The 27726-nt window shown below is 41.1% G+C and overlaps 3 protein-coding genes across 3 annotated transcripts; 1 reads left to right on the plus strand and 2 right to left on the minus strand.

The window, feature by feature from the left end:
• Positions 1-270: 270 nt before the first annotated feature.
• On the minus strand, positions 271-1002 carry LOC129766098 (uncharacterized). Its single transcript, XM_055766555.1, has one exon. It carries the CDS (start codon positions 1000-1002, stop codon positions 271-273), a length of 732 nt encoding a protein of 243 aa, XP_055622530.1.
• Positions 1003-15438: 14436 nt separating this feature from the next.
• On the plus strand, positions 15439-16617 carry LOC129768944 (arginine-hydroxylase NDUFAF5, mitochondrial). Its single transcript, XM_055770895.1, has 2 exons — positions 15439-15635; positions 15689-16617. Exons 1-2 carry the CDS (start codon positions 15508-15510, stop codon positions 16527-16529), a joined length of 969 nt encoding a protein of 322 aa, XP_055626870.1. The 5' UTR covers positions 15439-15507; the 3' UTR covers positions 16530-16617.
• Positions 16548-27238, minus strand: LOC129768943 (CDK5 and ABL1 enzyme substrate 2). The gene is made up of 5 exons (XM_055770894.1): positions 26107-27238; positions 25303-26047; positions 25053-25243; positions 17015-17219; positions 16548-16948 (listed from the first exon to the last, which is right to left on the minus strand). The coding sequence occupies exons 1-5, from the start codon at positions 26568-26570 to the stop codon at positions 16808-16810; spliced, it is 1746 nt and encodes a 581-aa protein (XP_055626869.1). The 5' UTR covers positions 26571-27238; the 3' UTR covers positions 16548-16807.
• Between the last annotated feature and the right edge of the window lie 488 nt (positions 27239-27726).

The raw sequence follows: 27726 nt of genomic DNA on the forward strand, positions 1-27726 counted from the left end.
TATTCGGCATATAGAAGGTACGGTGTCGCTGTCTTTCAGGTTTTCTGGATTATGCAACAGGGCATAATCGAAATTTCACTAATAGTATTAGTGTTTATTGAAATTGAATGACTAGGCAGATTGGCAGTGAGACAAAGTCGTAGTTCTATAACGGTTAACAATTAAAGTTTATTTGAAATACGTCTGTAAAACTTGAGAGCTAGTTTGGGAATACCATAAAAATTTTCTCCACGAGCGCTTGACAGCTTCTCAAGGCCTACTTCGCAAGGCCTACTTCTTCACCCCCTCTCGATTGTGAAGTCCTATAATCCGCCGGAGATCCTCGAATCTTCCAACGTCCAACACCTTGGTAAAAATGTCCGCCAACTGATGTTCAGTCCGAACATGTTCTACTCGTATGCGTCCTGCTGCAATGTGATCCCGAATGAAATGGTGTTTGATATCGATGTGCTTTGCTCGTTTGCACTCCAGGTTCTGAGCCATCCCAATGCAGACACGGTTGTCTTCGTATATAGGTATCGGTTTCGTAATCTTCACACCAAGGTCGCCCAAGAGTCCAGTCAACCAAATTGCTTCTGTCACACCAGCACTCAACGCAACGTATTCGGCTTCGCTGGAGGAGGTAGCCACGGTTGTTTGCTTCTTGCTTGACCATGAGACCGTGTTGCCATAAACTTGGAATAAGAATCGGCTTACCGATTTCCTATCCACAGTATCCGTCGCCCAGTCCGAGTCAATGAATCCAACTAATGGCTCCACGTCCTTGCCACGAGAGAACTCCAGAAACATGTCCTTCGTACCTTTCATGTAACGTACCACTCGTTTTTGGGCTGTCCAGTGTAGTTGTTCCGGTTCTTGCTGAAATTGTCCAAGGTATCCAACTGGGAAACAAATGTCCGGCCGAGTGGACGTCATAACGTACATTAAGCTGCCTAGAACTTCTCGGTACGGTTCATCAACGGTTCCAGTATTACTGCAAGTCAGCTGTAATCCTTTCTCCATGGGTGTTCTTGTTGGGTTGCAATCATTCATACCAAATTAATTCAGCACTTTTTCAATGCTAGCTCCTTGCGAAATCTGCACCTTTCCTGGTATCCGATCGTACGCAATTTTCATGCCAAGGAAGTGTTGCATCTCACCACAATCCGTCATTTTGAAGAACTGAGACAACTTCTTTTTCACTTCTTCAACAGTCTTGATCCTTAATCCCATGATCAGCAGGTCATCGACGTATATAACTAGGTAGACATCATCGTTCCCCCTCTCGTCGATCCGGGTGTATAAGCAATAATCATGCTGTGATCAAGCTTCAACAATACTTCATTGAGTTTTTCATTCCAGCACTTTGGAGCCTGCTTGAGACCATATAATGACTTCTGCAGCTGGCAAACTATATCAGGTTCCGCTTTATCACCATCGGGTATGGCCATGAAAATTTTCTCTTGAAGCTCACCATGCAAGAAAGCCGTCTTCACATCCATCTGGTGTATGAACAGTCCTCTCTGCAACACAACAGCTAAGGCTACTCGAATCGTCGTCAGCTTAGCTACTGGTGCATAGGTTTCGTGATAATCGAGGCCAGGTTTCTAGAGAAACCCTTTCACGACCAACCTAGCCTTATGTCTCACAGTATTTCCATCAGCATCTTCTTTAACGCAGAATACCCACTTCGGTTGTAATGGCTTCACTTCTGCTGGACGTTTCACCAGGCGCCACACGTGGTTGCTTTCCATGGATTTCAGCTCATCACGGACAGCCCCAGCCATTGGTCCTGAACATCACGCCCTTCGATCTCCGCGTAGGATGATGGTGGATCTGTAGAATTAAAATTTCCAGCAGCAGAGGTTGCTCTAAATCCAGTTAGAAAGTCAAGCAACTTACCTGGGAGCCTGCGCTCCCGTTCGCTATGCCTCGTGGTTGACTCCGGACAGTCGTCACTTCTTTGTTGCGAAGGGAGCGCCCCAGGGTTTACTTTTACTTCTCCTTCTTCCAATTCCTCGAACTCGTCTTCTTCATCAATCCCGGAATCAGGAACTGCATCTAGCTTTTGAACAGAGTTCTTCAAAACGTCCCCCTCTGGTTCGTACAATGTGGGGATCACCAAGGGAACCTCAGATGCTTCATCGAATTGGTCTGCCTACGGGAAGCATTCCTCATTGAACTTCACGTCTCTTGTAATCACTATTTTTCTTGTTGCTCTGTCCCATAGCCGATATCCATTCGGAGCGTAGCCAACCATTATCGTCTCGCGGCTTTTGGGATCCAACTTCTTCCTCTGTTGGTTTGGGATCCACGCCATGGCCTTGCACCCCAAAATTCTGATCTTGTTAAGGTCCGGTTTCACAGTCATCCATCTCAGCAGGAGTTTTGTTTCCATCCAACGCCACCGTGGGACAACGGTTCAAGAGGTACGTCACCGTCAAAGCCGCTTCCGACCACATGTTCTTGGGAACTTTTGAATCAATTAACATTGATCTTACCTTTTCAACCAGGGTACGGTTGAAACGTTCAGCTACCCCGTTTTGCTGAGGAGAATAAGCTACCGTTAGTTGAACTTGAATGCCTCGTTTCTTGTAGTATTTCAGTTGTTCATTCGAAAAGAATTCACGGCCTTGATCCACGGGTAACTTGCAAATCCTTGTCTGCCACTGAGTAGTAGCCATAGCTTCAAACTCTTTGAAACACCGGAATACATCCGACTTTCGCTTAATTGTATAGATCACAACAAAATGCGACTAGTCGTCAATGAACGCCACAAAGTAATTTGATCCATCCCACGTCGGCGGATCAATGGGACCACACACATCCGAATGAACCCTCTCTTGCGGACGTGTGGCACGTTCTCGTACACCATCGAACGGTTCTCGACACTGCTTCGCCATTACGCACGTATCGCAAAAACCAATCGACTCAACTTTCTTCACAAAATCCGTAGTCATTTCGTGCTTCGCCAGATTGTTCAACGCTTGCTGACTTGCATGACCCATGCGACGATGCCACAACTTACTTGTTTCGGCCACAGTGATATTAGCATTTCCCGTAGAACTGACCTCCAATTCCAGTTGGTACAAGTTTCCACGAAGATATGCCACACCTATCAGTTCTCCGTCCTTCTTGTACTCCGCACGATATTGACCTCCACGACCAGTGAAAAGAACATCGATTTCAGCCTGCAAGAGCTTCTTGACCGAGAGCAGGTTTTCTCGTAGATCCGGCAACAGTACAACGTTCTGTATATGAAATTCAATCCCTTTGTTGGACATACCTTTAATTTCTCCAGAAAACTTCCCAACCAGTGTCACGTCGTTTTTAGCCACATCGATGATGAACGGATCTTTCAATTTTCGCACGGACTGCAGATGGCTTGCATCGTTCACGAGATGATCGCTGCATCCCGAATCCACGCAGAAGTGAATCTTCCTGGCTTCAGACTTACTCTGGTCACCGTTTGCCATGAATGCAACTGCCTTACTACCGACCGCAACATTTGCGCTGCCTTCCGGTGACACCAGAAAACTTCTTCTGGTTCTGATTCTGGTTTTTTTCCTACCGCCGACAAACGCCGCAACTTTATCTTCACTCGAGTCATCCAGACGATCTTCCCGTTTGCTCTCTTCAGCCAGCAGCCGCTGCTTGACTGTCTCCAGCTTCAGGTCCTTCTCCACCAACTATCGGGTAGAGTTAAAAATAATTGCGCCACCAAATCACCTTCTTCCATTTTGGCTCCTGCGGACTTGAGTTTCCTGACAAGGTCATCGAAAACAGTGAAATGAGCTCGCATGGACGATCCTTCCTTCTTACGCAGCGGCGCCAACTGCTTCCTGAGCAACGTCTGGCTTGATACCGACCGTTTCGCGAAAGTTTCTTCCAGAGCCTTCCACATTTCAGCCGCTGTTTCCTTTTCCCGGACAACTTCAAGAACATCATCCGCAATAAATCCCACAAGAACAGATTTGGCCTTCTTGTTCGTTAGCTTAGTTAGTTAGTTAGTTAGGGAATACCATAAAAATTTTCTTCACGAGCGCTTGACAGCTTCTCAAGGCCTACTTCTTCAGTGTTGTTACTTGTAACTTTTAGATTCCTGTTGCATCATGATTTTAGAAATACAAATCTACAAGTCTAATATTACAAGTTGCTTACACTAATATTAATAGTGTCATTTTCAAAATTCTCTTTCAAATCCAGTAAAAGTCACTTCGGGAGTCCCACAAGGCTCTCATCTTGGTCCTCTTCTTTTCATTCTGTACGTTAATGACATCTACTTCGTTCTCAAGCGTATCAATGTACTTGTGTATGCCGACGACATGAAGCTTTTCGCGGAAATTGGAAATGAAAACGACATCGAAGCATTTCGAAACGAAATACATGTATTCCATACTTGGTGTGATAAAAATATACTAAAAATGAATGTGAAAAAATGCAGCTCTATAACATTTAGCAGAAAAAAACATGTACCAAATATTGTAATATGTCTTGGCAATCAAAATGTAGAAAAATGTGAAATAGTTAGAGATCTAGGCGTCGTCCTGGACTGTAAACTCACATTCATAGAACACTACAACTAGTGATCCCCGATTTTTTAATAATCGGATACTTTTCAGCAGTTTGTAATTCGATACAATTAATCGGCCCAAATAATCGAATAATCGTCACACTGAGAGAAATAATTAGTTAGGCTAATATTTCTCATTTGTTAGAAAGCCATCTGGAATCAAAAAAGTGTTCATTCCGCCTGAAAATCTATTATTTTCTTTTACGCTCCCCTAAACTCATAAACGAAGTTCAATTCGCGTTGACGGCATTCAGCGTCGTTTACGAATATATAGGAGCGTCAAAGGTTGGTGCTCCCTTGGCCGAGTGGTTAGCGTCATAACTAACATGCCGGGTGTTCGGGTTCGATTCCCGTTCTGGTCGGGGGAATTTTTCGTCAAAGAAATTTCCTCCGACTTGCACTGTGATCACGCGTATTCTAGAGCTTGCCACTCAGAATGCATTCAAGGCGTGTTATTTGGCATAGAAATCTCAACTAAGTACTAATAAAAATGACGCAAGTAATACTACGTTGAGACGGCGAAGTTCCTCTAGGAACGTTAGTGCCATTGAAGAAGAAGAAGAAGGAGCGTCAAAGATAATGATTGATTTTCAAGATAAAACTGCAGCGGCCGTACGTTTTTTTCTCTGGGTATGGATCGATTAATCGACGTAAATTATTCGTTCGCTTCGATTATTGGTTGTGCAGTATTCGTTCGATTTGTAATCGATTTCTGTAGGAAGTATTCGATTAATCGAGTAATCGAACGATTATCGGGGATCACTAACTACAACTCTGTAATAAATAAGGCGAATAGTGTGTTAAGTTTTGTCAAACGCTTCTCACATAACTTCCAGGACCCATACACAATAAAGCTTTTATATATTACACATGTAAGGCCTATTCTGGAATATTATAACATTGATTGGAACCCGTATATGGTCGTACATGAAGAACGCATTGAGTCAGCCCAGAAACAGTTTCTTCTATTTGCACTTCGTAAACTCAACTGGACCTCATTTCCACTTCCTTCATATGAAGCACGCTGCATACTCATAAACATCCATACACTAAAAGAACGCCGTGAATTTGCAATGCTTTCTTTTGTTAATGACCTAATTTCGCAACGAGTACAGTCAGCTGAATTACTAAAAAAACTAAATTTCTATGTGCCTGGGCGTCAACTAAGAACACGAAATTTGTTTCTAACCAAAACATCCAGAACAAATTACAAAACATCCAGAACAATGAATAAAAAAACAGCTAAAAAGAAACATGTACCGCAAAAATAATATTTAACCTAAGAAAACATTGTAACATTAGTGTATAAGTGTGTAGTCTACATTTGTTTGACGAAATGAATAAATAAATAAAATAAACATATTACATATTACTAGTGAATGTTGCATAAATAAAATACAACAGCAAATTATTACTACAACTTGTTACGATTTACTCTGGTGCGGCTGCTCTCAGCCCCCGAGGATATAATCTGCTGGTTCCGGAAGGGAACGCAATCAAAGCCCCTCGGCCTTATCTATGACCGTACAGGGGTGAACGCGAAAGGCCTCTTTTGGGTCCTCGGGTCTCAGGGTCGTCGTGTGAGTTGTGTGGGAAAGCTTTCGGATTTGGGTTAGCGAAAAGAAGTAATTTTCAGGTTAATGAACAATATTTATTGACTCACGGATCCTTCTCCGGTTACTGGTTGATATCGGTCTTTTACTCGATTGGTGGCAGGTACTGGCGGGTGGTGTTCGGCTACGGCGTGGTCGGGAATGGCGTCGACGAGGTGGTGGTCGATGTGGAATAACGGCGATCGGCAGCTGACGTGATGTGAAGTGGCAACCTCCTTGTCGTCCTTGGAGGTTAACGAGGTGAGCGTAAAACCTCGTGACAACTGGCCTGCGTAGCTCCTTTACGGTGAGCCGTACCAGCACGGGGCTGATGAGGGTGAGACAGGCACACTCTTTTTGCTGGTCCTTGGCGTTTAGCTGAACACCTTGATGATCAGCGAGCAGGGTTATTTTAACCGGTTTCACCGCTTAATATGTCGGATTCACAACGTGGTATTACACACCGAAATAATAGATAGACTTGAAATAAAACTTTGATCGGTTCGATCGGTCTGCACGCTTCCGCGGTCGAAACCCAAGAGGCCTCAATTCCTTTCCAATTCCTTTCTCAAACCTCCTCCTTTCCTTCTTCCCGAATTCTTCCGTTCCAACCATTCCACTTTCCTACCATTCCAACCTGTCATCCAGTCCTGCTCATCGTAGCCACCTAGTGGTTATTTCCACCCAACCACCCATCATGGCGGGGATTCAAAATTTAATAGGGTTTTTCCGTTGGTTTGGGATCTCCACATTTTGCTGTCGTCGAACATTGTTTTTTCTCCTTCGACCACCCCTCCCGTAAACCAAATAGTGAGAATCAAATTTTCCTTTTTTATGTGAGGTTCTAATTGTAACAATATATGGTTACAAACTTTGAGTGGACCCGTAATTTCATTTACAAGTTGTTTTTTTTAAATGATCAATTTGTTGTTTGAATTCTACGAGTACGGAGATATACTGTTTCAACGTTTTAGGTGAATCGGATAACGAAAAAAAGTTGTTTTTTATAAATAAAAATTCCATAGAGAGAAATATTATGCACCGAAAATAAATTTCACTTTTCATCATAGAGCTGTTTTTGCAGCGTTTCGGATGGCTTCTGCTAGGGTACAGAAAATTTCACGTGTAATTGGGCCTTACATCGGGCTTTCAAATCGCAGAGGCGCACTGAAGTCACACCAACAATTAAGTATATCCAGCAAACATTAAATCGTATAATTTTGCACGTGCCAAGTCTTACAAGAAATCCGAATAAATCATAATCGCATAGAATATCAATCAAAGTATTATCGTGTATATTTGAAATCGCATAAAATATAAAAACTCGATTTTATATACCATTATCAAATTAAGTCGCAATTCGGTGTAATAAACATCAATTTTATGATGTATATTGTCGTTAAATTTATTTAATCCGCATCATATGCGTATATTACGCTGATGCAGTTTGTGTGTCGTATAAGCGTATAATTTAAATCGATTCAGTACTGTAGTAAATCGTGTTGCATGCTGAAGAAAATCATGAAAGAGTAAATTATATTAGATCATAATAAACATATTACATCATATTGAAATGTCAATGAAATGCTGATGCAATCGAAAGTTTTAACCGCGGTTGAATTAAATTTCAGATAGCCGCGCGAGATAGCTGGTGGCCAATGGCACATCAATCTGTACCATTTTAAACATTTATATTCCACTCCCAACACAACCCAGCGAACATTAAATCGTATAATTTTGCACGTGCCAAGTCTTACAAGAAATCCGAATAAATCAAAATCGCATATAATATCAATCAAAGTATGTATCGTGTATATTTGAAATCACATTAAATGTAAAAACTCGATTATAAATACCACCCAGCAAACATTAAGTCGTATGAATAGCTATAATTGGAGGCGATATACATACAACAAAGACACATTTGTATGATATATGATGCATATAACTAGCATATACACGCAAAAGTGGAGGCGATATACGTATATGCCATATTTTGTACGCATATAGAGCTGTATATAACGATATGCGATGTTTTCTGGACTGATATGCGATTCGATCCGACAATATTACCACTCAATCCATCGATGACATGGAAAATCGTGTTTTTGCATTTTATGCGAGTTTAGATATACATGATCGATATTTTGATTGATATTTTATGCGATTGTGATTTGATACGAATTTATATGTAACTTATCATGTGCAAAGTTATACGATTTAATGTTTGCTGGGCATTATCAAGTTTAGTCGCAATTCGGTATAATAAACATCAATTTTATGATGCACATTGTCGTAAAATATACTTAATCCGCATCATATGCGTATATTTCAAACATTCATATCCCACTCCCAACACAAGTCAATCAAACAATTATTATTTCTACAAACATAAATACTCATATACAAAAATGGCGATTCGTGAGGCTATAATAAACATTTCACGAAAATATTTTGCGCCATTTGTTTTTTTTTCTATGTCTGTAATAAATCGTATATGAGTATGGCAAAAGTAGCTATTATAGCCGGTCAAAGTTGTATATTCATCCAAACAAATTCGGTAAGCATTTGCCATGTATGTATATGGCCTCCACTTTTGCATGCATATGCCAGTTAGGCGCATTGTATGCCAACCAAATTTTAGGGCATATGATGTTATATATACGCTTGTTATGCGATTGCATGTTTGCTGAGTAACCTTCCATTGGCTCGGACAAGGAAGCCAACGCAATGATACTGGGTTATGTCAGGGAATTCACACATCAACAGTAGAAAAAACCATAATATCCATAAACAAACTGCGACTTTGACAGATAAATGAAGCGTTACTAACAAAACAATGAAGCGCTACTAATAAAACAAGTACTAATATTATGAGTCCGATGTATGATTATTACACAACGCGAGATATTAGAACTTGTAGCTTTTAGACTTGGAACTTATAACTAATATTGTTAGGCTGATTATGCAACAGAGCCCAGGGATACCGTATCCGATTGTCGTATTATATGTACGAGTTGTAACTGCTCTAGAATTGTATTCCAGATAGCCGTGCGAGCCGTGCGACAACCGGAGCTCCCCAGCAAACATTAAGTCGTTTAAATAGCTATAATTGGAGGAGATATACATACAACCAAGACACATTTGAATGATATATGATATACACGCAAAAGTGGAGTCGATATACGTATATGCCATATTTTGTACGCATATAAAACCGTATATAACGATATGCGATGCTTTTTGGACTGATATGCGATTTGATCCGACAATGTTACGCATAACAAGCGTATATATAACATCATATGCCCTAAAATTTGGTTGGCATATAATGCGCCTAACTGGCATATGCATGCAAAAGTGGAGGCCATATACATACATGGCAAATGCTTACTGAATTTGTGTGGATGAATATGCAACTTTGACCGGCTATAATAGCGATTATGTTGAAATTGAATTGCGATCTAATATGAATATATTCATGAATTGCCAAAGCACCAAATACGACTTTTGCCATGCTCATATACGATTTATTACAGACATGAAAAAAAAAAATAAATGGTGCAAAATATTTTCGTGAAATGTTTATTATAGCCTCACGAATCGCCATTTTTATATATAGTATTTATAGTATTTATGTTTGTAGAAATAATAATTGTTTGATTGACTTGTGTTGGGAGTGGAATATGAATGTATAAAATGGCACAGATTGATGTATGGTGAAAACTGCTCCGATGTGGCTCCGATCTGAAATTTAATTCAACAGCGGTTAAAACTTTCGAGTGCATCAGCATTTCATTGACATTTCAATATGATGTTATATGTTCTTGATTAGAATCTGATATGATTTACTGTTTCATGATTTTCTTCAGCATGCAACACGATTCACTACAGTACTGAATCGATTTAAATTATACGCTTATACGACACACAAACTGCATCAGCGTAATATACGCATATGATGCGGATTAAATATATTTTACGACAATGTACATCATAAAATTGATGTTTGTTATACCGAATTGCGACTTAATTTGATAAAGGTATTTAAAATCGAGTTTTTACAATTTATGCGATTTCAAATATACACAATACATACTTTGATTGATATTATATGCGACTATGATTTATTCGGATTTCTTGTAAGACATGGCACGTGCAAAATTATACGATTTAATGTTTGCTGGGCACTCTATCCATCGATGACATGGAAAATCTTGTTTTTACATTTTATGCGAGTTTAGATATACATGATCGATATTTTGATTGATATTGTATGCGATTATGATTTGATACGAATTTATATGTAACTTATCATGTGCAAAGTTATACGATTCAATGTTTGCTGGGTCTAATCCCATCCGAACTATTTTCTTTATCATCACCACCGCTTATTTAAAATATTTATACCCCCTCTCAGTAAAAGTCAATTGATAATTCCTATTTCTAGAAACATAAATGTTGTCATTAAACATGACAAATGGCGGTTCGTGAAGCTATAATAATAATTATAACCTCACGAACATTTTCCGCATTTGTTTTTTTTTGTTTGCCTGTAGTAAATCACATATACGTATGACAATAGTTGTACTAGATGCATTTGTAAGTCGTATATGCATTCAAACTAACTCGCAAGAAATTGTCATGTATTTATATCGCCCACTTGTTTTTGATGTTCATTGCTAATTTTGTTGCTGAAGATGTGCTTGTTTTCCCCACTGCGGGAAAAGTGTCATTTTTACAGCAATAAAGGCTGTGTTTAACGTTGTTAATTTATATAGTTCAACCTTATTAGCTTTGTAGAACATTATTCTTTTATTCAATACTTACTATTATAAAGATTAATTTTATTACTAGAGTGAAACTACTTGTTCAAATCCACCACTTTTTGATTTGTGGTTTGTTTATATTTGCTCAATGTAAACTGTCTATCACATTCAGCTTCCATGTCCCGAATAAGGATAAGGTGACATTGGCTCGGAGTACGCACGAAAATTTGATTGTACGAATACAAACAAACAATTTTGTTCGATGGAAGCTAACGAATTCGAACGAAGCAAGGGGGAAGCAATGTAACCACACCAATACAACTCAATGTGGTTGTTTACTTTCACTATTGCATACAATTCGTACGACCACTTTTCTGCATCCAGTGTCACCGCCGCCTAATGCTTCCTTTACAATGCAGGCTTTTAATCGCATCCGGTATACTCACTCGCGATATTCTTCAGTGCAGCTCTTTACAATGGTGCGCGATATCGCGCGATAGTCTGTCATAATCTGTCTGGGTAATAGATGATCGACTCAGCTCTCACTTGATGAAGCGTTTCTTATTAAAGAGCTGAACATTTATTTCGATATATCGTTCCACCCATCTAGCATATTTTGTTCTACCTGTCTGATGTATGTAGTGTCTCCTGTCAAGGCAACGCGATTTTCGCAGCTAAAGCTTGGAGAGTTCTATCTTTTTTCGAACTGACATGGGTGATTTCGCGCTTTGCTCTGATTGGCTGACGAATAAAAATCGTTATTGAAGTAAAAAAAATCACGCTCAATGTGAATGATTGTAAATCCGGCATAAGGGTCCTCAGGTTTGATGGTAAATAGCATACAACATTGTTTGAATTTGTATGGAATACAGTAATCGTTCGATTACTGGACCTGCTTTAACCGGACTGTTGCACTACTCCACAATCAAATCCATAGTCGATAGCACTCATCTGTATCGAATTATCACCGCTATACTCTTCTGTTCGACCGAAGATAAATTATTTGACATTTTTTGACGGATACCAAATTTTATTTCTTCAAATAAAGAGGTATTTGAAGAGGTTTGAGGTTTGTCACTCTTGCCTTGACTGAAACATATAAAGTATGTTTGTTAGTAGAGTATAATTGCGAGGAGTATAAGAAGAATGACATTTGATAATTGGGAGTATAGACAAATGTCAATGTTTACTAGAGATGGGCAAACCGTTCATGAACTGTTCAAAAGAAATAGTTCACCAAGAAGAGTGAACGAACGGTCGTTCTTTTTTACTGGGCAACAGTTCACATGAACTGCTTACCCAGTTCAGAACGAACTGTGTTCAAAAACCGCTGGCTGAACTGTTTATACAGTTCAGTTCAGAACGAACTGTACGGTGAACGATGAACTGTGTATGCAGTTCAGAACGAACTGTTTACGATGACCGCTGGCGGAACTGTGTATACAGTTCAGAACGAACTGACCGCTGGCTGAACTATGCGTACAGTTCAGAACGAACTGTGTATGGTGATCGGTGTATAAGAGGAAAGCGAGTGAACGAGTGATAGCCGAATGCTGCTGCAAGGTAAATAGTAAAAGAGCGACGCTGATTGGGCAGCAGTTTTATGCGCGAGCATGAGAGGACATGCATTTTTGCCTGCAGTGCGTGGGGGAATTATCCTGATTAATTCCTTTTTAGAACACGTATTCGTATGGTTTGATTCCGATTTAGCCAACCAAACAATAAAGTTATATTCCTACATAGTAAGTGATCCAATACAATTGGCATTCAAGTTATTGTGAATTTGAATCGTCGCTTTTTACGAGGGATAAAATAAATTGAACTGGTGGAACAGTGTTTAGAAAAAATTGTTGATATGGAATTTCTCGAATGAACTGAAATAATGTTGCAGTATTTTTCTGTAATAATAAACATTTATTTGAAAAAAGATGGATAACATTCCAAACGAGTTTCCTGGTGTAATTTTGTAATTTGGAGTTCCTGGGGTCAGGACACGATATTAACGGCTATGAAAATACCGCACATTAATCAATCGGCAACGGAATACGGAAACTATCGATTTATTTTTGTTTGAAAGTTTTATATTCGTTCGTTTCGTAAACAATATTTGTCGAACCCGATATACAGAAAACAGACATGCTTTGAGAATGAACACCAAGTTGTTATCAAAAAAGTGTGGATGTGAAGTTGAAATTCAAATCTTTCAACATTCCGTTGCGATTACATCACATATATTATGGGAAATGGTGAGCAAAAATTACTGGGTTACGAACAAAAAAACAGCGCACCAGCCTCTCAATAAATTTTCGACTGCATCGAACAGTTGAGAACAATGCACTACACTGTGCTATACGCTTCGTGGGGGATGTGGCCGAACTACATCCTTGCGCAACCGAGAGACTTTCGTTCAAAGATAATGACGGAAGCTTCGTCGGATGAATATCACCTGCATCGAACTGTGTCACTCTCGAAAGGAAACCAATTTCAACCAACACGTCGTGGTCTACAAGAGGCTTATAATATTAACGAGAATATTTCGTCATCTATCGATGTTTTGTGTGAACGAATTTTCTCCATCGTTATTATTGCTTCGTATGTTCATGCACAGATACAAGATCTCGAATCTGAAGTCAAAAATTCTCGTTCATTATTGGATGCAATAAATTCTTCGCTGCCGCCAGAAGAAAATGAATTCAGCAGAAATTTAGTACCGAAAGTTACAGATGTTGACGATAATAATCACTTATTTTAGCACGGATCTAAAGGAAGAATAAAATTTTAAAAACATTTATCATTTTTGCATTTTATTAATAAATAGCCGATGGATAGAATTAACCACCAGAAGTATAACCGCATTCTAGAACATTTTTGTGCTGTCATAAAGATAAATTAGGTAAATGCGGCTAGAACAGCAATCGATTGAGGCGTATTATCACTCTCTTCAAAGTTTCTGTTCAACTGTCCCCTAATCAATCCAAATCAACTTCAATTGAATAGTAAAATGGACAGTGATCTGGTATGAAGCCGTCCATTACCCACAATGAAAACTTATTATCCTGCTGGATATGATCTACGTTACCATTGGAATCAGCATATTCCGACAGCAATCGAAAAACCATAGAAGCATAATTGAAAATATTAAAGAATGGCTGCTTGCCCAGACTCGAAAATTTTGGCTTCCGTCACTATTTTCCTCTAAACAATAACTTCCGTCCTATAATTTAGTATCCTCGGTTGCGCATGATCTTCTCTCGTTCCATCTCGTTCATAATCCGCGATCCAGGAACTAATGGACTCGTCATAATCCCAGGTAGTAGTAGCCGTACCAACAATAATATTTTGTGTTGAAACTGGTCTGATAATGTTGAATGTTTTCAAGAATTGACTCATATGAGATCAATCTTTTAAATTTCACGAACACACTTTAAAAATATTGAGCAAATACGATAGCAAGATTTGTCATTCTTGACATATTTATCTGTCAACAGCAAACGCGACTATTTTTACGACCGTTTGAAACGTGACTATTACTAACCGTCGTGTCCAGTTAGGAAATAGACGTACAATATAAGTCTATATAAATAAAATTAATTTGGTGTCCGTTCCTCACGATTTAGCTCAAGAACGTAGCAACGGATTCGTACAGTTAGTATCGGGATTGGTGTTTCTCAGTCTGCGTCAGGTTTATATGCTAAAAAAATATGGAAAACCATTTGGAAAGCTGGAAAATCGGAAAGTCATTTTTCAGCAAATTTTGAATAAATATATATAAATAAAAATGATTTGGTGTCCGTTCCTCACGATTTAACTCAAGAACGGAGCAACGGATTTGAACAGTCAGTATCAGGATCGATGTGTCTCAGTCTGCGTCAGGTGTATATGTCAGAAAAGAATCCGCGAATATAGATCGTGCACAAAAAAAAATTCGGGGAACGTAAGTGTTCGAAATTATTTGAATCAGAAAAGCAATTGTGGGCGCGACGAAGTTTGCCGGGGCAGTTAGTTGTAAATAAAATAGATAAGTTAATTCAGTTGTTTTATTCCACCCAGTATTTTCAAAGTGTAAAACTGTTCCGTTGGCACAACACCAACAACCCCATTCACCGACCCTCCAATTAAAAATCGCTCTGACCAGAAATTCTTCAATTAACGCATTTGTACCATACATGGTTTGAGGAACAGGTCGAAAAAAGTTTAGGCAAACAAAAATTAAATATTTACTCGTCGTGTTTTGTGTTAAATATATTTGATCAGTACTATCAGTAGCAGTACACGTTGATCAAATTTCACCGGTCAAAAAGTGTCAAATATTTAGCTTCGGTCAAATAGTCTCTATTACCCTTAGTGATCAAATGGTTGCACCTTGTACCATAGATCTATCTTGGTTTCGATGATAATCATCACAACCCGCTTAAAAAAAGCGGGTTGTGATGATCAAAAAACCCGTTAAAAAAAGATAATAAGATTGATGGAAAGCAAAAGCTGAAACTTCGACCTGCCCCTCGTCGATAAATATAAACACAGATAGGATTGTTTTGATCCCGGCTGTCATTTGATCTCAAAAATATAAAAAACACGGCAAGTGATACTCAAAATGCATAGCATTACAAAGCGATCCGTATCATTCATATTGTTGCCGTACAATCGAAAATATTGCATTTCAGCAGTGAACATATTCGATAGAAATGTTAAGCGAATTCAAAGAGAAAGAGCCGCCAAAAGGTACCTCTCGATTGCTGACGCGTTTTTAAGTTATTGTTTCATATTGTTTGAAGGGAGGATGTGCAACTCTACGACTATATCAAGGAAGAAGTTGGATACAGACTGTCGGATCGAATATTCGATGTGAAGCGCCAATTCAAAAATGTGGTAGATTTGGGCGCTAGCCGAGGGTACGTAGCAAACCATGTGCTTGGCGAGACGGTCGCAAAGCTAACAGCCGTAGATCTGAGTCCTACAATGCTTTCACAAATCAAGGGAACGCCGGGGCTGGATTTCAGCGTACGGGAGATGGACGAGGAGAAGTTTGATTTCGGTTCGGAAAGTTTAGACCTGGTGGTGTCCAGTTTAAGCTTGCATTGGGTTAACGATCTTCCTGCGTGCTTCAAGGCCGTTAACAAAGCGTTGCAACCGGATGGGGTATTCATGGGAGCAATGTTTGGCGGGGAGACTTTGTACGAGTTGCGGTCTTCGCTTCAGCTTGCCGAACAGGAGAGGAGGGGCGGCCTTTCGCCGCACCTATCACCATTCACGGAAATACGAGACGTGGGAATGTTGTTGAATAGGTCTAACTTTACGATGTTGACAATCGACACGGATGAAATTGTGGTAGGTTATCCGTCCATGTTCGAGCTAATGTGGGATTTGAAAGGAATGGCAGAGAGCAATGCTAGCTTTAGTAGACCGCTACGTATCGATCGCGAAACCTTGATGGCGGCAGCGGCAATTTATAAGGACATGTACGCAAAAGACGATGGTGTGACGGCCACTTTTCAGGTGATTTATTTTGTGGGATGGAAACCGTGCCCTAGTCAACCCAAACCACTGGAAAGGGGCTCAGCAACGGCTTCTCTTAAGGATTTGGGTAAGCTAATAGATCCAAAGCAATCGAAATAAGAATTAATAGTCAACAAATTTTGTTATTTATAGTTTATTATTGAGTTGTCAATAAAGCTTAAGCACGCTAAGCATGTTTATCAAACTAGCTGAGTATAGTCGTTTTGTGTTTCGACCATTTTTTGAATTTTCAAACTGCGCTTTGAACTGAGTAACAAAATAAAAGCAAAAAATGTTTATTCTAATATAAAAATTCATCCGAAATGAAAACAAAAACAAATCGTGGAAAATCAAATCCCTGAATGAAGAAAACATATGATGAAATGTAAAAAAAACTCTTATGTTTCGTACAGTAAACGTTGGTAATGTGGATGGATTTCACTGGTTGGAACGTGTAAACTAAATTCGAGCGCAACAAGCACGGCGAATTCGGAAGCAATCAACTCCTTGTGACTTAAACGAAAGACACTCTCTGTTTTCTGTAAGGAAAAAAACAAACAAATCAATATAGAGCTTGAATAGATACGACTAAGGTAGATTCAAACCTCCATGAGACTCTTCAACACCTCGCCTTTGACGTCGTTCAACTTCGCACTCAGCAGCAGACAAGCTCCCGCACACAGCTTACGGTTCTCTTTGTTGATCATGTTGGACAATATTAGCTTCTCGAAGTAAACATACGCTTGGGAGATAGTGAGGAAGTCGATGCGAGCGTCCATCTTGTTGATGCGTTTCATTTCACGCTTGATGCTGGAAGAATAATTATTGACACGATTAAATGAAGATCAAATGTTTAAAAGAAAGGGCAAGTAAGTTAGATAATGAAGGTCGGGACAAACAGACTTGAATCGTACATAAACAAATAAACCATATCCGATTTGATAACAGTAACATCACGAAAACTAATCTATGGTGGGATAGCCAGTGTTCCAAGCTTTATGTAGTAAAATCGATGGCATGTAAAGCTTTTCGGAAACGTAGAACCATTGAGAATTTTCAAACGTATTTGACCTTCGAGAATCAATTTTAAAAACTTGATTAAAGGAAAAACCGTGCTTATTGGCGAAATTTCGTGGGAGGTTTGTCACGCGAAACGCCAAAAAGAAACATGAGAAATCGCTTTTCGGCGAATGAGAGCGAAGAATATTCACATCGATGGATTTTTAATTTTGCCCGGAAGGCTTATCCCGATTTCGTTCCATTGCCACAAGATAGGTGCGATTTTGATTTCGTGTTTTCGATGGTAGAACTCTTGCTCGCCTTTCTTGTAACAATTCTGCTCCATGGTCGGAGAGAATGAAGTTCTACTTGCTGAGAAACCTGCGAAACAACGCTTGTTGAATTCCAATCGGTTTCTGGAACGCAATATTGTTTGCAAATGATTGTAGACAAGTACGAGTTATAGCTATTCAAAAACCCGGAAAGCCCGCGCCCGACTACATTTCGTACTGCCCAATAGCAATGCTGCCTTGTATACGGAAATTGTTGGAGAAAATGATCTTGTTTCATCTTGATCGATGGGTTGAAACCAATGGCCTACTTTCAGATACACAATATGGGTTCCGCAGGGGCAATGATTATCTTGCGTTGCTTTCTTCAGAATTTCAAATGGCTTACGCTCAAAAAAAATTGTTTCAGTATTCTTGTACATAAATGTGGCCTTTGATTCAGTTTCAATAGAAGTCCTGTTAGACAAATTACACTCTCGGGGTCTGTCGCCCCTATTGAACAACATGTTATAGAATTTGCTTTGTGAGGAACATTTGAATTTTTTTCACGGAGATTCTGCAGTAAGTCGGGTCTCTCACATGGGCCTCCCTCAGGGCTCGGCCTTCTGTACAATTTTTACGTAAGCGAAGATGACAATTGCCTTGTGCAAAATTGCAGTCTAAGACAACTTGCAAATGATGGACTGGTATCTGTCGTAGGATCAAAAGAATCCGATCTGCAAAAACCCTTCCATGATACTTTGAAGAATTTTTCAACCTGGGCCATTGGTCTAGGGATTCAGTTTCCCACAGAGAAAACAGAGATGGTCGTCTTTTCTAGGAAGCATCGACCAGCAAAACCGAAGCTTCAACTTTTGGGTAATCCGGTCACTCATGTTATTCAAGTATCTTAGGGTCTGGTTCGACTCGAAATGTACTTGGAGCCATATTAGATATATGACTAAAAAATGTCAACAAACAACAATCAAACAATCAAACAACAATCATGAATTCTCCATCATGCAGGTTTTTGCTTCTTCGCATATTCCCAACCGTGTTCATCACCTTACTATTGTGAAGTTTTGGACCGATTAAGAACCGCGAGTGAGAACAAAAGGCCAGGTTTATTGACGAAAGGAGTGTTCCTCATCCACGATAATGCGCGGCCCCATTCTACTCGCGTAACTAAAGAGCAATTGAAAAAAATCAAATGGACTGTGTTCGAGCATCCTCCTTACTCCCCAGACCTCGCTCCTAGCGACTATCATCTATTCCCGGTGATGAAACAGGCTTTCAGCGGTCAACGATTCGAGAACACTGAAAAAATTCGTGACGCAGTTACAGTGTATTTCAGAAAGTTGGACGCTACGCACTTCGCACTCGGAATAGAAAAACTTGTGCCACGCTATGAAACATGCCTCGAACGTTACGGCGATTATGTAGAAGAATAGAAAATAAAACGTAGATTACGAAAATCACATTGTTTTTTGTCCTAACTTTATTTTTCCGCGATTCCTGAGGCACTGAAACTTTTTTTTAACGACCCTCGTATGTGATGAAATAAGAGTTTTTTTCGAAATTGCAAAAACATATAAAAAGAAAACTGTGTCTGATGATGATTTTATATTATAATGGTAATTATTTGTGAAACAAACAGGAAATGTATCGACAAATGGTTAAGTAAGTGTCAGGACTACATGTGTTTGGTGATCAAACAACATGGAGTAGAAATTTTCACTCAAACTTGGTCCTTCTGATCTGATAGAGAATAGTTTATCTCACAAGCACTAATATCGCCACCAGACGTCGACATTGTACACTAATCAGACTATATAACGCATGATGATGGTCCCACCTCTTTCCCTCACATGGGTTTGAGCTGGACGAGTTATCTTGTGGATAATTATATGGAGGTATTTCTTTGTTATATCAAATCAACCAGTGAGCAAGTTAAAAACAAAAAAAAACCGACCGATTGAACCTCTGACCTAGATTTTTAATCAAAAGAGCAAATAAAGGAATTATCTGATCGCTAAATACTCTATGGCATGTCAAAAGAATTTCAAACCCAAGAAGACACTTAACCGATCGGGAATTAAGCCTGTATCCGCATTAGCCATGAATTTACATAGGATTTCCTGCTTTACTAGATTCTCGATAACAATCGGCTAATGCGATCGCTTTCTAGTCCAGACAGCTGAGCAACCCCAAGCCTAATTCTAGCCGATACTTAAGGCCCAGTAACTCTCCCAAATCATGTCAGGGGAATTTTCAATCCAGGAAGACCCTTGGTCGATCTGGAATTGAACCTAATACCTATGTCCGTACCAGCCTTTACAAAGGAAATCCCGCTTCACTGGATACCCGACAACGGTCTGTTAATCGTTCTCTAGACCAGACAGCTGAGCGAACCTAAGTCTAACTCCAGCCGATACTACAGGCCCTTCATTCAACCTAGAGTGTAACCGCGGCAATCTGAATATGCAATGAGATCTGCCAAAAAATCTCGTCATAATCATCTGTTAAACAGATAAATATGCAAGTATTCTGGTTAAGCTATCCTCAGCTTCTTTTCAGTTTCCTCTCTCAATCCCTTAAAATGATTTGATTTTCTAAAAAAAAGAACCATTATTTTTAGCCAATGCTTTATGATGCTTGTTCGGATTTGTATCAAAAATCGATATTCGGTTGTCGGTTCTAAAATGGTGGACTGTATGAAAATCTTACACTTGTAGGTGTCCACAAAGGATTACCACTGGTGGGGTCCTATCATGGATCTACTAGCTGAGTCCAGTCGGAAACAAGGCACAACGTTTGAATTAACACAACTGGATTGATTTACTTCTATATTTGATTTAATTACTAATGTTGTCGGTTTGAAGGATAAAATGAGACTGACATGCGTTTGCACACGGGCTCGCGTGGCTCATAGATTTGCTGTTGCAGTTGTGTGCATTTCTGCATTCCTTATGGGTGAGGCTTATGTTTTACACTCATACATTCGGCGGTAGACAGAACCAACGTCATCTTACATACTAACATTGATTATATACTGGGTCAAAAATCTAAATCAAAATCTAAAAATCTTTACAAATGCTACGGAACATTCGAAGGCATGTTGCTGTCTTCGCCTCATTGGGTAACCATCTTAACATATTGCGGACCGCTCAGGAGTTTTCTTGTGTTTCGCATTCCGTCTGTTACGGATGGATCACGGAAAAACTTGTGTTTTCTACACTTGATGGTTAAATCTTGGTTTGCCAAAAATTTTACAGAGCCTACCGATGGCTTGCCTTCGTCTCATCCACACCGAAGGAAACGATCTCATTCGTGGACTCCGAACAAATGAAGCGTTCAATTTTGCCCCAAAACGTGCGGTTCTTAATATGTTAACCATCACTAGGTAGTGTTCCGAATCGATGTTAGCGCTTCAATAGGTTCGGACATAAGTTATGTCCGAGAAGTGCCGATCATTTACCAGAACATGATCGATCTCGGATTCTGTTCAGTTCGGTGACCTAAAGGTGTATTGGTGAAAGAATTTGTGCTAGAAAAAGATACAGGACACGGCCATATTCTTGGACGCAGCGAAATCGATGAGTCTTAGGTCGTTCTGTTTAGTCAACTTTTGTGCGTTGTGCAATTGAGGGGTTTAGAAGGAAAGGAGTGGAAGTGATTTTATCGATTTCTCTCCATCAATTATTTTTTTAATTAATAACTTATAATAATTAATAATTAAGTTTCAATTTCAGTTTGCGATAAATGAGGTTCTGACCTATCTTCTACATTGTCCAACGTGCGACGAGTGGTATCTCGATTCCGGTGCCACCATGCACATATGGCGCGGGCGGACCAGATTTTCGTTGACACGGTTGATATGGATCACGATGTCGGAACAGCAAACAACAGCAACATGAAGGCCGTTGCTAAGGGAACGATTTCGATGGAAACTTTGGAAGGAAGTGTGGACGTTGCCAATGTTTTAAAAATTCCAGACCTAGCAACCAACCTGCTGTCAGTTAGCACCATCTACAAGCGCGGAAACAAGGTGGTGTTCATGGCGGACAGATTCGAAGTCTGGGATGAAAGCGGAGAGCTTGTCATCACCGGAATAGAAGAAGGTGGTCTCTATCGTGTGAGCCGGTCGGAGAAATCGTTTTTGGTCAACAGCGTGGAGCTATGGCACAGACGTCTCGGCCATTTGAATGTCGGAAGCTTGAAGAAACTCAAGGAAGTGGCAGATGGAATCGACTTCAAGAATGAAGCCCTCGCTGATTGCGAATCGTGTCTCACGGGTAAGCAGGCACGATTTCCGTTTCCTTCCAGTGACTCAAGATCGGAGGAATTGCTGGAACTGGTGCACTCCGATCTGTGCAGCCCGGTAGAGGTGCCATCGTTTGGAGGCAGTCGCTACTTCATCACCTTCGTGGACGATGCCAGTAAGAAGGTAGGCGTGTACTTTCTCGAACGGAAGGACCAGGCCTTAGGTGCGTTCCGGAAATTCAAAAGCCAAAATTGAGAGACAAAGCGGAAAAAAGTTGAAGATTCTGCGTACAGATAATGGGACGGAGTACATCAACCGAGGTTTCCGTGATCTCCTAGAAAGTGAAGGTATCCGGTATCAAACCACATGTCCATATACGCCCGAACAGAATGGAGTTGCGGAACGTATGAACCGGACATTGGTGGAGAAAGCACGATGTATGCTTAACGATGCCAAGCTTAGTAAGCAGTTTTGGGCGGAAGCAATCTCAACAGCTGCCTATCTGGTGAATCGTTGCCCGACACGATCGTTGGGTAACAAAACGCCGGAGGAAGCGTGGACCGGAAGCAAGCCAAATTTACAGCACCTGAAGGTATTTGGTTCTCAGGTAATGAAGCATGTGCCGAAAATAAAGCGGAGGAAGTTCGACCCCAAAGCAAGAAAGGTTATCTTCGTCGGCTATTGTGAGGACACCAAAGGCTACCATCTCTATAATCCCCAGAATGGTGAGTTCGAAATCAGTCGAGGTATTGTGGTCCTTGCAGAAGGTGCGATGAATGCGAGAGCAGCGTGTGACCAAGATCTACAGCCGGTGGAGTTCATGGAGCTTCAGTTTGAAGACCTGCTGGTACCACGAAGCACTGTGGGTGTAGCCGATGAAGGTCAGCAAGAAGTACAAGACCAGCAAGAAGCACCAGTTGGTGGAATTTCGGACGATGAATACCAGGACGCCGACGATACTATCCACAACGAAGAGGTTGCAGATGCAGCTGAAAATGCGCTTCCGCCGCAACTCGAAAGGCCAGCTGATTTGCAGCAAGGGCCAAGGCGCAGCGGTCGGAAGCGCTGTTATGCAGGCAAGTACAATGATTTTATTAGCTGTAGAGCACATTCTGGTGATAGCCTTTCCCCCCAGTTGCCACCTGATCAAACCGACGGGGAACTTGAGATGGACGACCCGAAATCCTACGACGAAGTTCTGGAAAGGCCTGACAGGGACCATTGGATTCAAGCGATGAAGGATGAGTTGGCGTCACTGAGCGATAACAACACGTGGGTATTGGCGGATCTACCGGAAGGGCGAAAAGCTATTCGGAACAAATGGGTGTTCAAGACGAAGCGTGGTCCTGATAGGACCATTCAACGGTACAAAGCTCGTCTCGACGTGAAAGGATGCTCGCAGAGGTCAGGTATGGATTACGACGAGGTGTACTCTCCCTTGGTGCGATATGCGACGATTCGTTACCTCATGGCGCTGGCGGTCAGATACGATCTGGACATCGATCAGATGGACGCCGTTACGGCATTTTTGCAAGGAGAATTGAACGATGAGGAGATCTACATGATGCAGCCGCAGGGGATCGACCAACGAAATGGAAAGGTATGCCGTTTGAGGAATGCGCTCTATGGCTTGAAGCAGTCAAGCCGAGTATGGAATGCGCAGCTGGATAGCGTGCTCCAGAAGTTCGGGCTGAATCGTTCTTCAGTTGACCGTTGCTTGTACTGGATGATTCGTGGAAACAAACTGATGTTCTTCACCATTTACGTTGACGATTTTCTGATCTTCACCAACGATCGGAATCTGAAACGGAAGCTGAAGAAGTATTTGTGCCAGCAGTTCAAAATGAAGGATCTCGGTGAATCCAAGTCCTGTTTGGGTATCCGAATTACGAGAGATCAAGCAGAAGGAAAGCTAGGGCTCGATCAGCAAGCGTACGTTGAGGAAATCATCGAACGGTTTGGCATGAGCGAAGCGCACCCTGTTTCAACGCCTGCAGATCCAAGAGTACGACTGGACAAATCGATGGGACCAAAGAATCCGCTGGAAGTCGAGGAGATGAAGAAAATTCCATTCAAGGAGGTCGTTGAATGTCTGACTTTCGTGGCTCAGGTGACTCGTCCGGACATTGCTTTTGCGGTGAATGATGTTAGTCAGTTCAGTGCCTGTCCAGGTCGTCAACATTGGGAAGCCGTGAAGAAGATAATTCGCTACTTGAAGGGAACGTCGACGAAGTAGTTGGAGTATTTCAAGCAAGGATCTACCGAGCTAGTTGGCTACAGCGATGCCGATTGGGGAGCAGAATATATGGCGTTTATTCTGCTCGTTTTGTGTTTTAGTTAGTCGTTTATTCTGCTCGTTTTGTGTTTTAGTTTCCCCTCGAGCTGTGAACGCTAGCGAATATTTCACATCATTTCACAAGTGCATCTGGCATTGTAATTAACACCGAGCCATGGCAAAGCACGCGAAATAAAAGAGTGTACACCTTCGATACTTTTAGTTGCTATTCGTATTTGTTCTCGTGCGCATCGGCTCTGTCTGATGCAGCAAGCTCCTAGCTTTGTTGGCGGTTTTGACCGAGAGTCGAAAAACGACTTTCCAAAACGGTCTTTCTCGCGATGTTCCCTTTTTATCGTTGCAACAGTGTGCATCTGTTAGACGCGTGTTTGATGCTTGTTGAATGGCGATGCACGGGAGATGCCTCTCGTTAAATACTTAGTACAATGCGTGCATTGATATAATTAAACAAATTGCGACATATGACATATGACGACATATATAATGTTCTCGAAAAGGCAAGAAAGAATCGTTGCTTCTCGAAATGATTCTACAAAACCACGCAAGTTATTAAACCTTTTCAGGGTCACCTGAACTTTTAACTAAAGAGTTATTTATGAAATTTCGACGTGTTCGAAAATAATATCCGAAATGATAAACCAACAAATAAAAAATTTAAAAAAATTGCGTAGTCCTACGTCCTAAGCGGTCGTGTCTCGAATTTTTTTGCCAACTGCGACATATAAGATATCGACAAAAGGAATTTACACACTAGTGAACATCATAACAACAATCTTTTGAAGCTTGTTTCTCTCACGAAAGCACCGGATACTTACCTTCTCAGTTTGCTTAGAGTTAATTGAATGTGAGGAAACTTCTCGCGAAACTTATCATTGAGTTCCTTCTTCAAATCCGACGGTCGCACGTAATCGATCACCGACGTCATGTATGATGTGAATGTCAACAGAGTGCGATGTTTTCCAGCGCTCAATTCCGGATCATCCAAAATATTAGGCGAGTAGGGGACCTGACAAAGTAAACACTAGAACCTGTGTTGCGATAATTAAAATAAATCGGACAACTCACTCCCGAGATTGAAGTGTAACCTTCTTCAGCTTCCCCTCCTTTGCCAGCACCGTCTAGACTGCTCAAATTTTGCGACGGACTCGCTGTTGCGTTCCGATTACTGGCGTCATAGCTATAGTACCGAGCAGCGGCATGGTTTTCCAGCGAAGCAAAATTTGTAATCTCAAAGCCACCACCACCCCCACCGCGCGAATTTTTCTCGTGTTTTTTCTCACGATGGTATTGCCTGGAAGGGATCAGCAGATGACCATACGACATCTCTTGCCCAGGTTCGCCGCCTCGCTCTATGCCCAGCAAACGAAATGCATCAAAAGGTGAATCATTAATGGATGACAAGGGTCGCGTTCCTGACGGATTGCGTCGTCTTCCCTCACGTCGGAAATCACCTTTGGATGTTTTACCCTTGCTGTGGGGCAGTACCGAGAACAAGAAACACGGCGTGCGTCTTGACAACAAAACGACACGATCATCTCGAAAGTTGTGCTTTCGACTCGCTTCCTGTGTGAGATATCTCACATCACGTGAGGTCGGATCATTAATCAAAACGTTGCGTCGTCCTTGAATGAGACTTTCCGTGCTACTGTTACTCGGTAGTTCCGTTGCTCGTTTCTCATCACCACTAGTGTTTCCTAGCAATGCACGCTTTACTCCGGACGCTCCTGCTCGAAGCGATGTGGAGTTTGCGCGGGCCCGTTTGTCCGCTGGATAATACTGATGTATCGCCTCATTAGGGTTTACATTTTCTCTGCAGAAAAAAACATATCAGAACATCATTTGCGTAATCCGGCAAACGACGGCACCTACCTATCCTTCAGCGGCGTCGATGCGACCTTTGTAAAGATGACATTACCTTCGCCGTCGATGCGTTGTACCGCAGTTCTATCGGAAGTCTTTCCGAATGTACCGGTTCGGGCACGTATGCGCCTCGAGGCACCACCACCTGGTGCTACAAATCCATCCGATACGGCAGCCGGCTGCTCGATCAAGTTGGACTCAAAGTGTTCAAAATTGCCCGAATACCCGTCCCCATCTGCACCCGTCCCAGGTGCGTCAATGTTGTCCTCCGACGAATCATCGAAGTTTGCTCTGTGCGCACCAGCAACATTGTTGTTGTTTAGATTCGAGTGTGTTAATCCTGCACCCGCACCGGAACCGTGTAGCGGGCCTAACTTCGTGTCTCTATGGGTGCCGTCCAGTGAAATGTTGGACAAAAACGATATCGCAGCCAATCTACGACGAAAACGGGTCTTGTTCATAGAAATAGCCATGAATCGGATAGAAAAACGAATGTCGGGAACTTCGCAGGTTGGTGTCTTCCTTATCCAACAACGCTGTATACTCTCGATGGACCCACACAGAAAAACAAAATAATAAATCACAGCTTCAAAACAAACACAACACTAGAAGAGATGCTTCTGCCCGAGCTGCCATGGAGTGAATATCAGTTCTTTTTATTGGGAATCATATTGAAGCTGGTTTGGGTTCTCGGGTTGCTCGACTGAAACTACTCTTATTTCTGCTGATAAGATAAACTGTCTAAACAAGCACAATACTCCTACGTCCAGTCCGCTACCACAGGCACTGCGTTTTATGCAACGACGAAGCTGTCTTCCACTGGCAAAGCAAATACTAAATTACTGACGCGATGAAACTTGACTCCAGATTAATAATGTAAACACGTTGAGCAGCGAAAATATAGCTACAACAACGACTTATCAAAGCACTTTTGTTTTGTATTTTTCTTTCCGATATTTTGATGTACAAGGCATTTCCGAAGACGTTTTTGACCAGCTGATTATCTCGTTTTGCGTTTAGTGACAATTTAGTGCTTGAATCTCATTTCACAGATGTCATCTTTGCTTACCAGCGCTGCTAGAGACTCGAAACCTAAAGACGGTAAAGTATATGCGATGTTTTCAAAAATTAAGAAATTTATGTACTTCAAGTGCTTATGATATATTATTCAAGACGGGTCTATGGTACTAGGTGAGGCCGTTTCGTCACTAAGTTGGTTAGGGGAGCGGTATATGAAAACAGCACGGATGAAAGTAGAAGGGGAATTATTTCCTTGTAGCGTGAAAGAGACAGACTGATCACCAGCGAGCTTCGGCAATAGCGTATTGTGTTTTGTTTACAAACAAAACAAAGTAGACTTCCAAGATGGCTGAAGAGTGGTTTTAGCAAGTTCGTCCACCTTAGTATATACTTCTAGGCGCCTTGATATTATTACAGATATCTGGGGTCTGATCATGAATGTCACCTCACGGTGAAAACGAAGTGATTTGTATGCAAAGTTATATCAGGGGATAGTAACTTCAAGCAAAAAAGTGGGACCGATTCGAGATTGCTTTTGTGTAAACAGTGAACTTTTTTTACACTCTAAAAATCGAACCGACTTGCACTGACAACTGAATGATATTGTCA

The sequence above is a fragment of the Toxorhynchites rutilus genome, chromosome 2, assembly GCF_029784135.1.
Source record: "Toxorhynchites rutilus septentrionalis strain SRP chromosome 2, ASM2978413v1, whole genome shotgun sequence".
Classification (NCBI taxonomy): Eukaryota; Metazoa; Arthropoda; class Insecta; order Diptera; family Culicidae; genus Toxorhynchites; species Toxorhynchites rutilus.

What these genes read in the sequence shown, in the direction of transcription:
- LOC129766098 (XM_055766555.1), bottom strand. Translation starts at nt 1,002, where the DNA reads ATGGAGAAAGGATTACAGCTGACTTGCAGTAATACTGGAACCGTTGAT.
- LOC129768944 (XM_055770895.1), top strand. Translation starts at nt 15,508, where the DNA reads ATGCATAGCATTACAAAGCGATCCGTATCATTCATATTGTTGCCGTAC. An exon ending in AGAGAAAGAGCCGCCAAAAG is followed by an intron (nt 15,636 to 15,688) that starts GTACCTCTCGAT and finishes TATTGTTTGAAG; the next exon opens with GGAGGATGTGCAACTCTACG.
- LOC129768943 (XM_055770894.1), bottom strand. Translation starts at nt 26,570, where the DNA reads ATGGCTATTTCTATGAACAAGACCCGTTTTCGTCGTAGATTGGCTGCG. An exon ending in GTTACACTTCAATCTCGGGA is followed by an intron (nt 25,244 to 25,302) that starts GTGAGTTGTCCG and finishes TTACTTTGTCAG; the next exon opens with GTCCCCTACTCGCCTAATAT. An exon ending in ACTCTAAGCAAACTGAGAAG is followed by an intron (nt 17,220 to 25,052) that starts GTAAGTATCCGG and finishes TTATTCTTCCAG; the next exon opens with CATCAAGCGTGAAATGAAAC.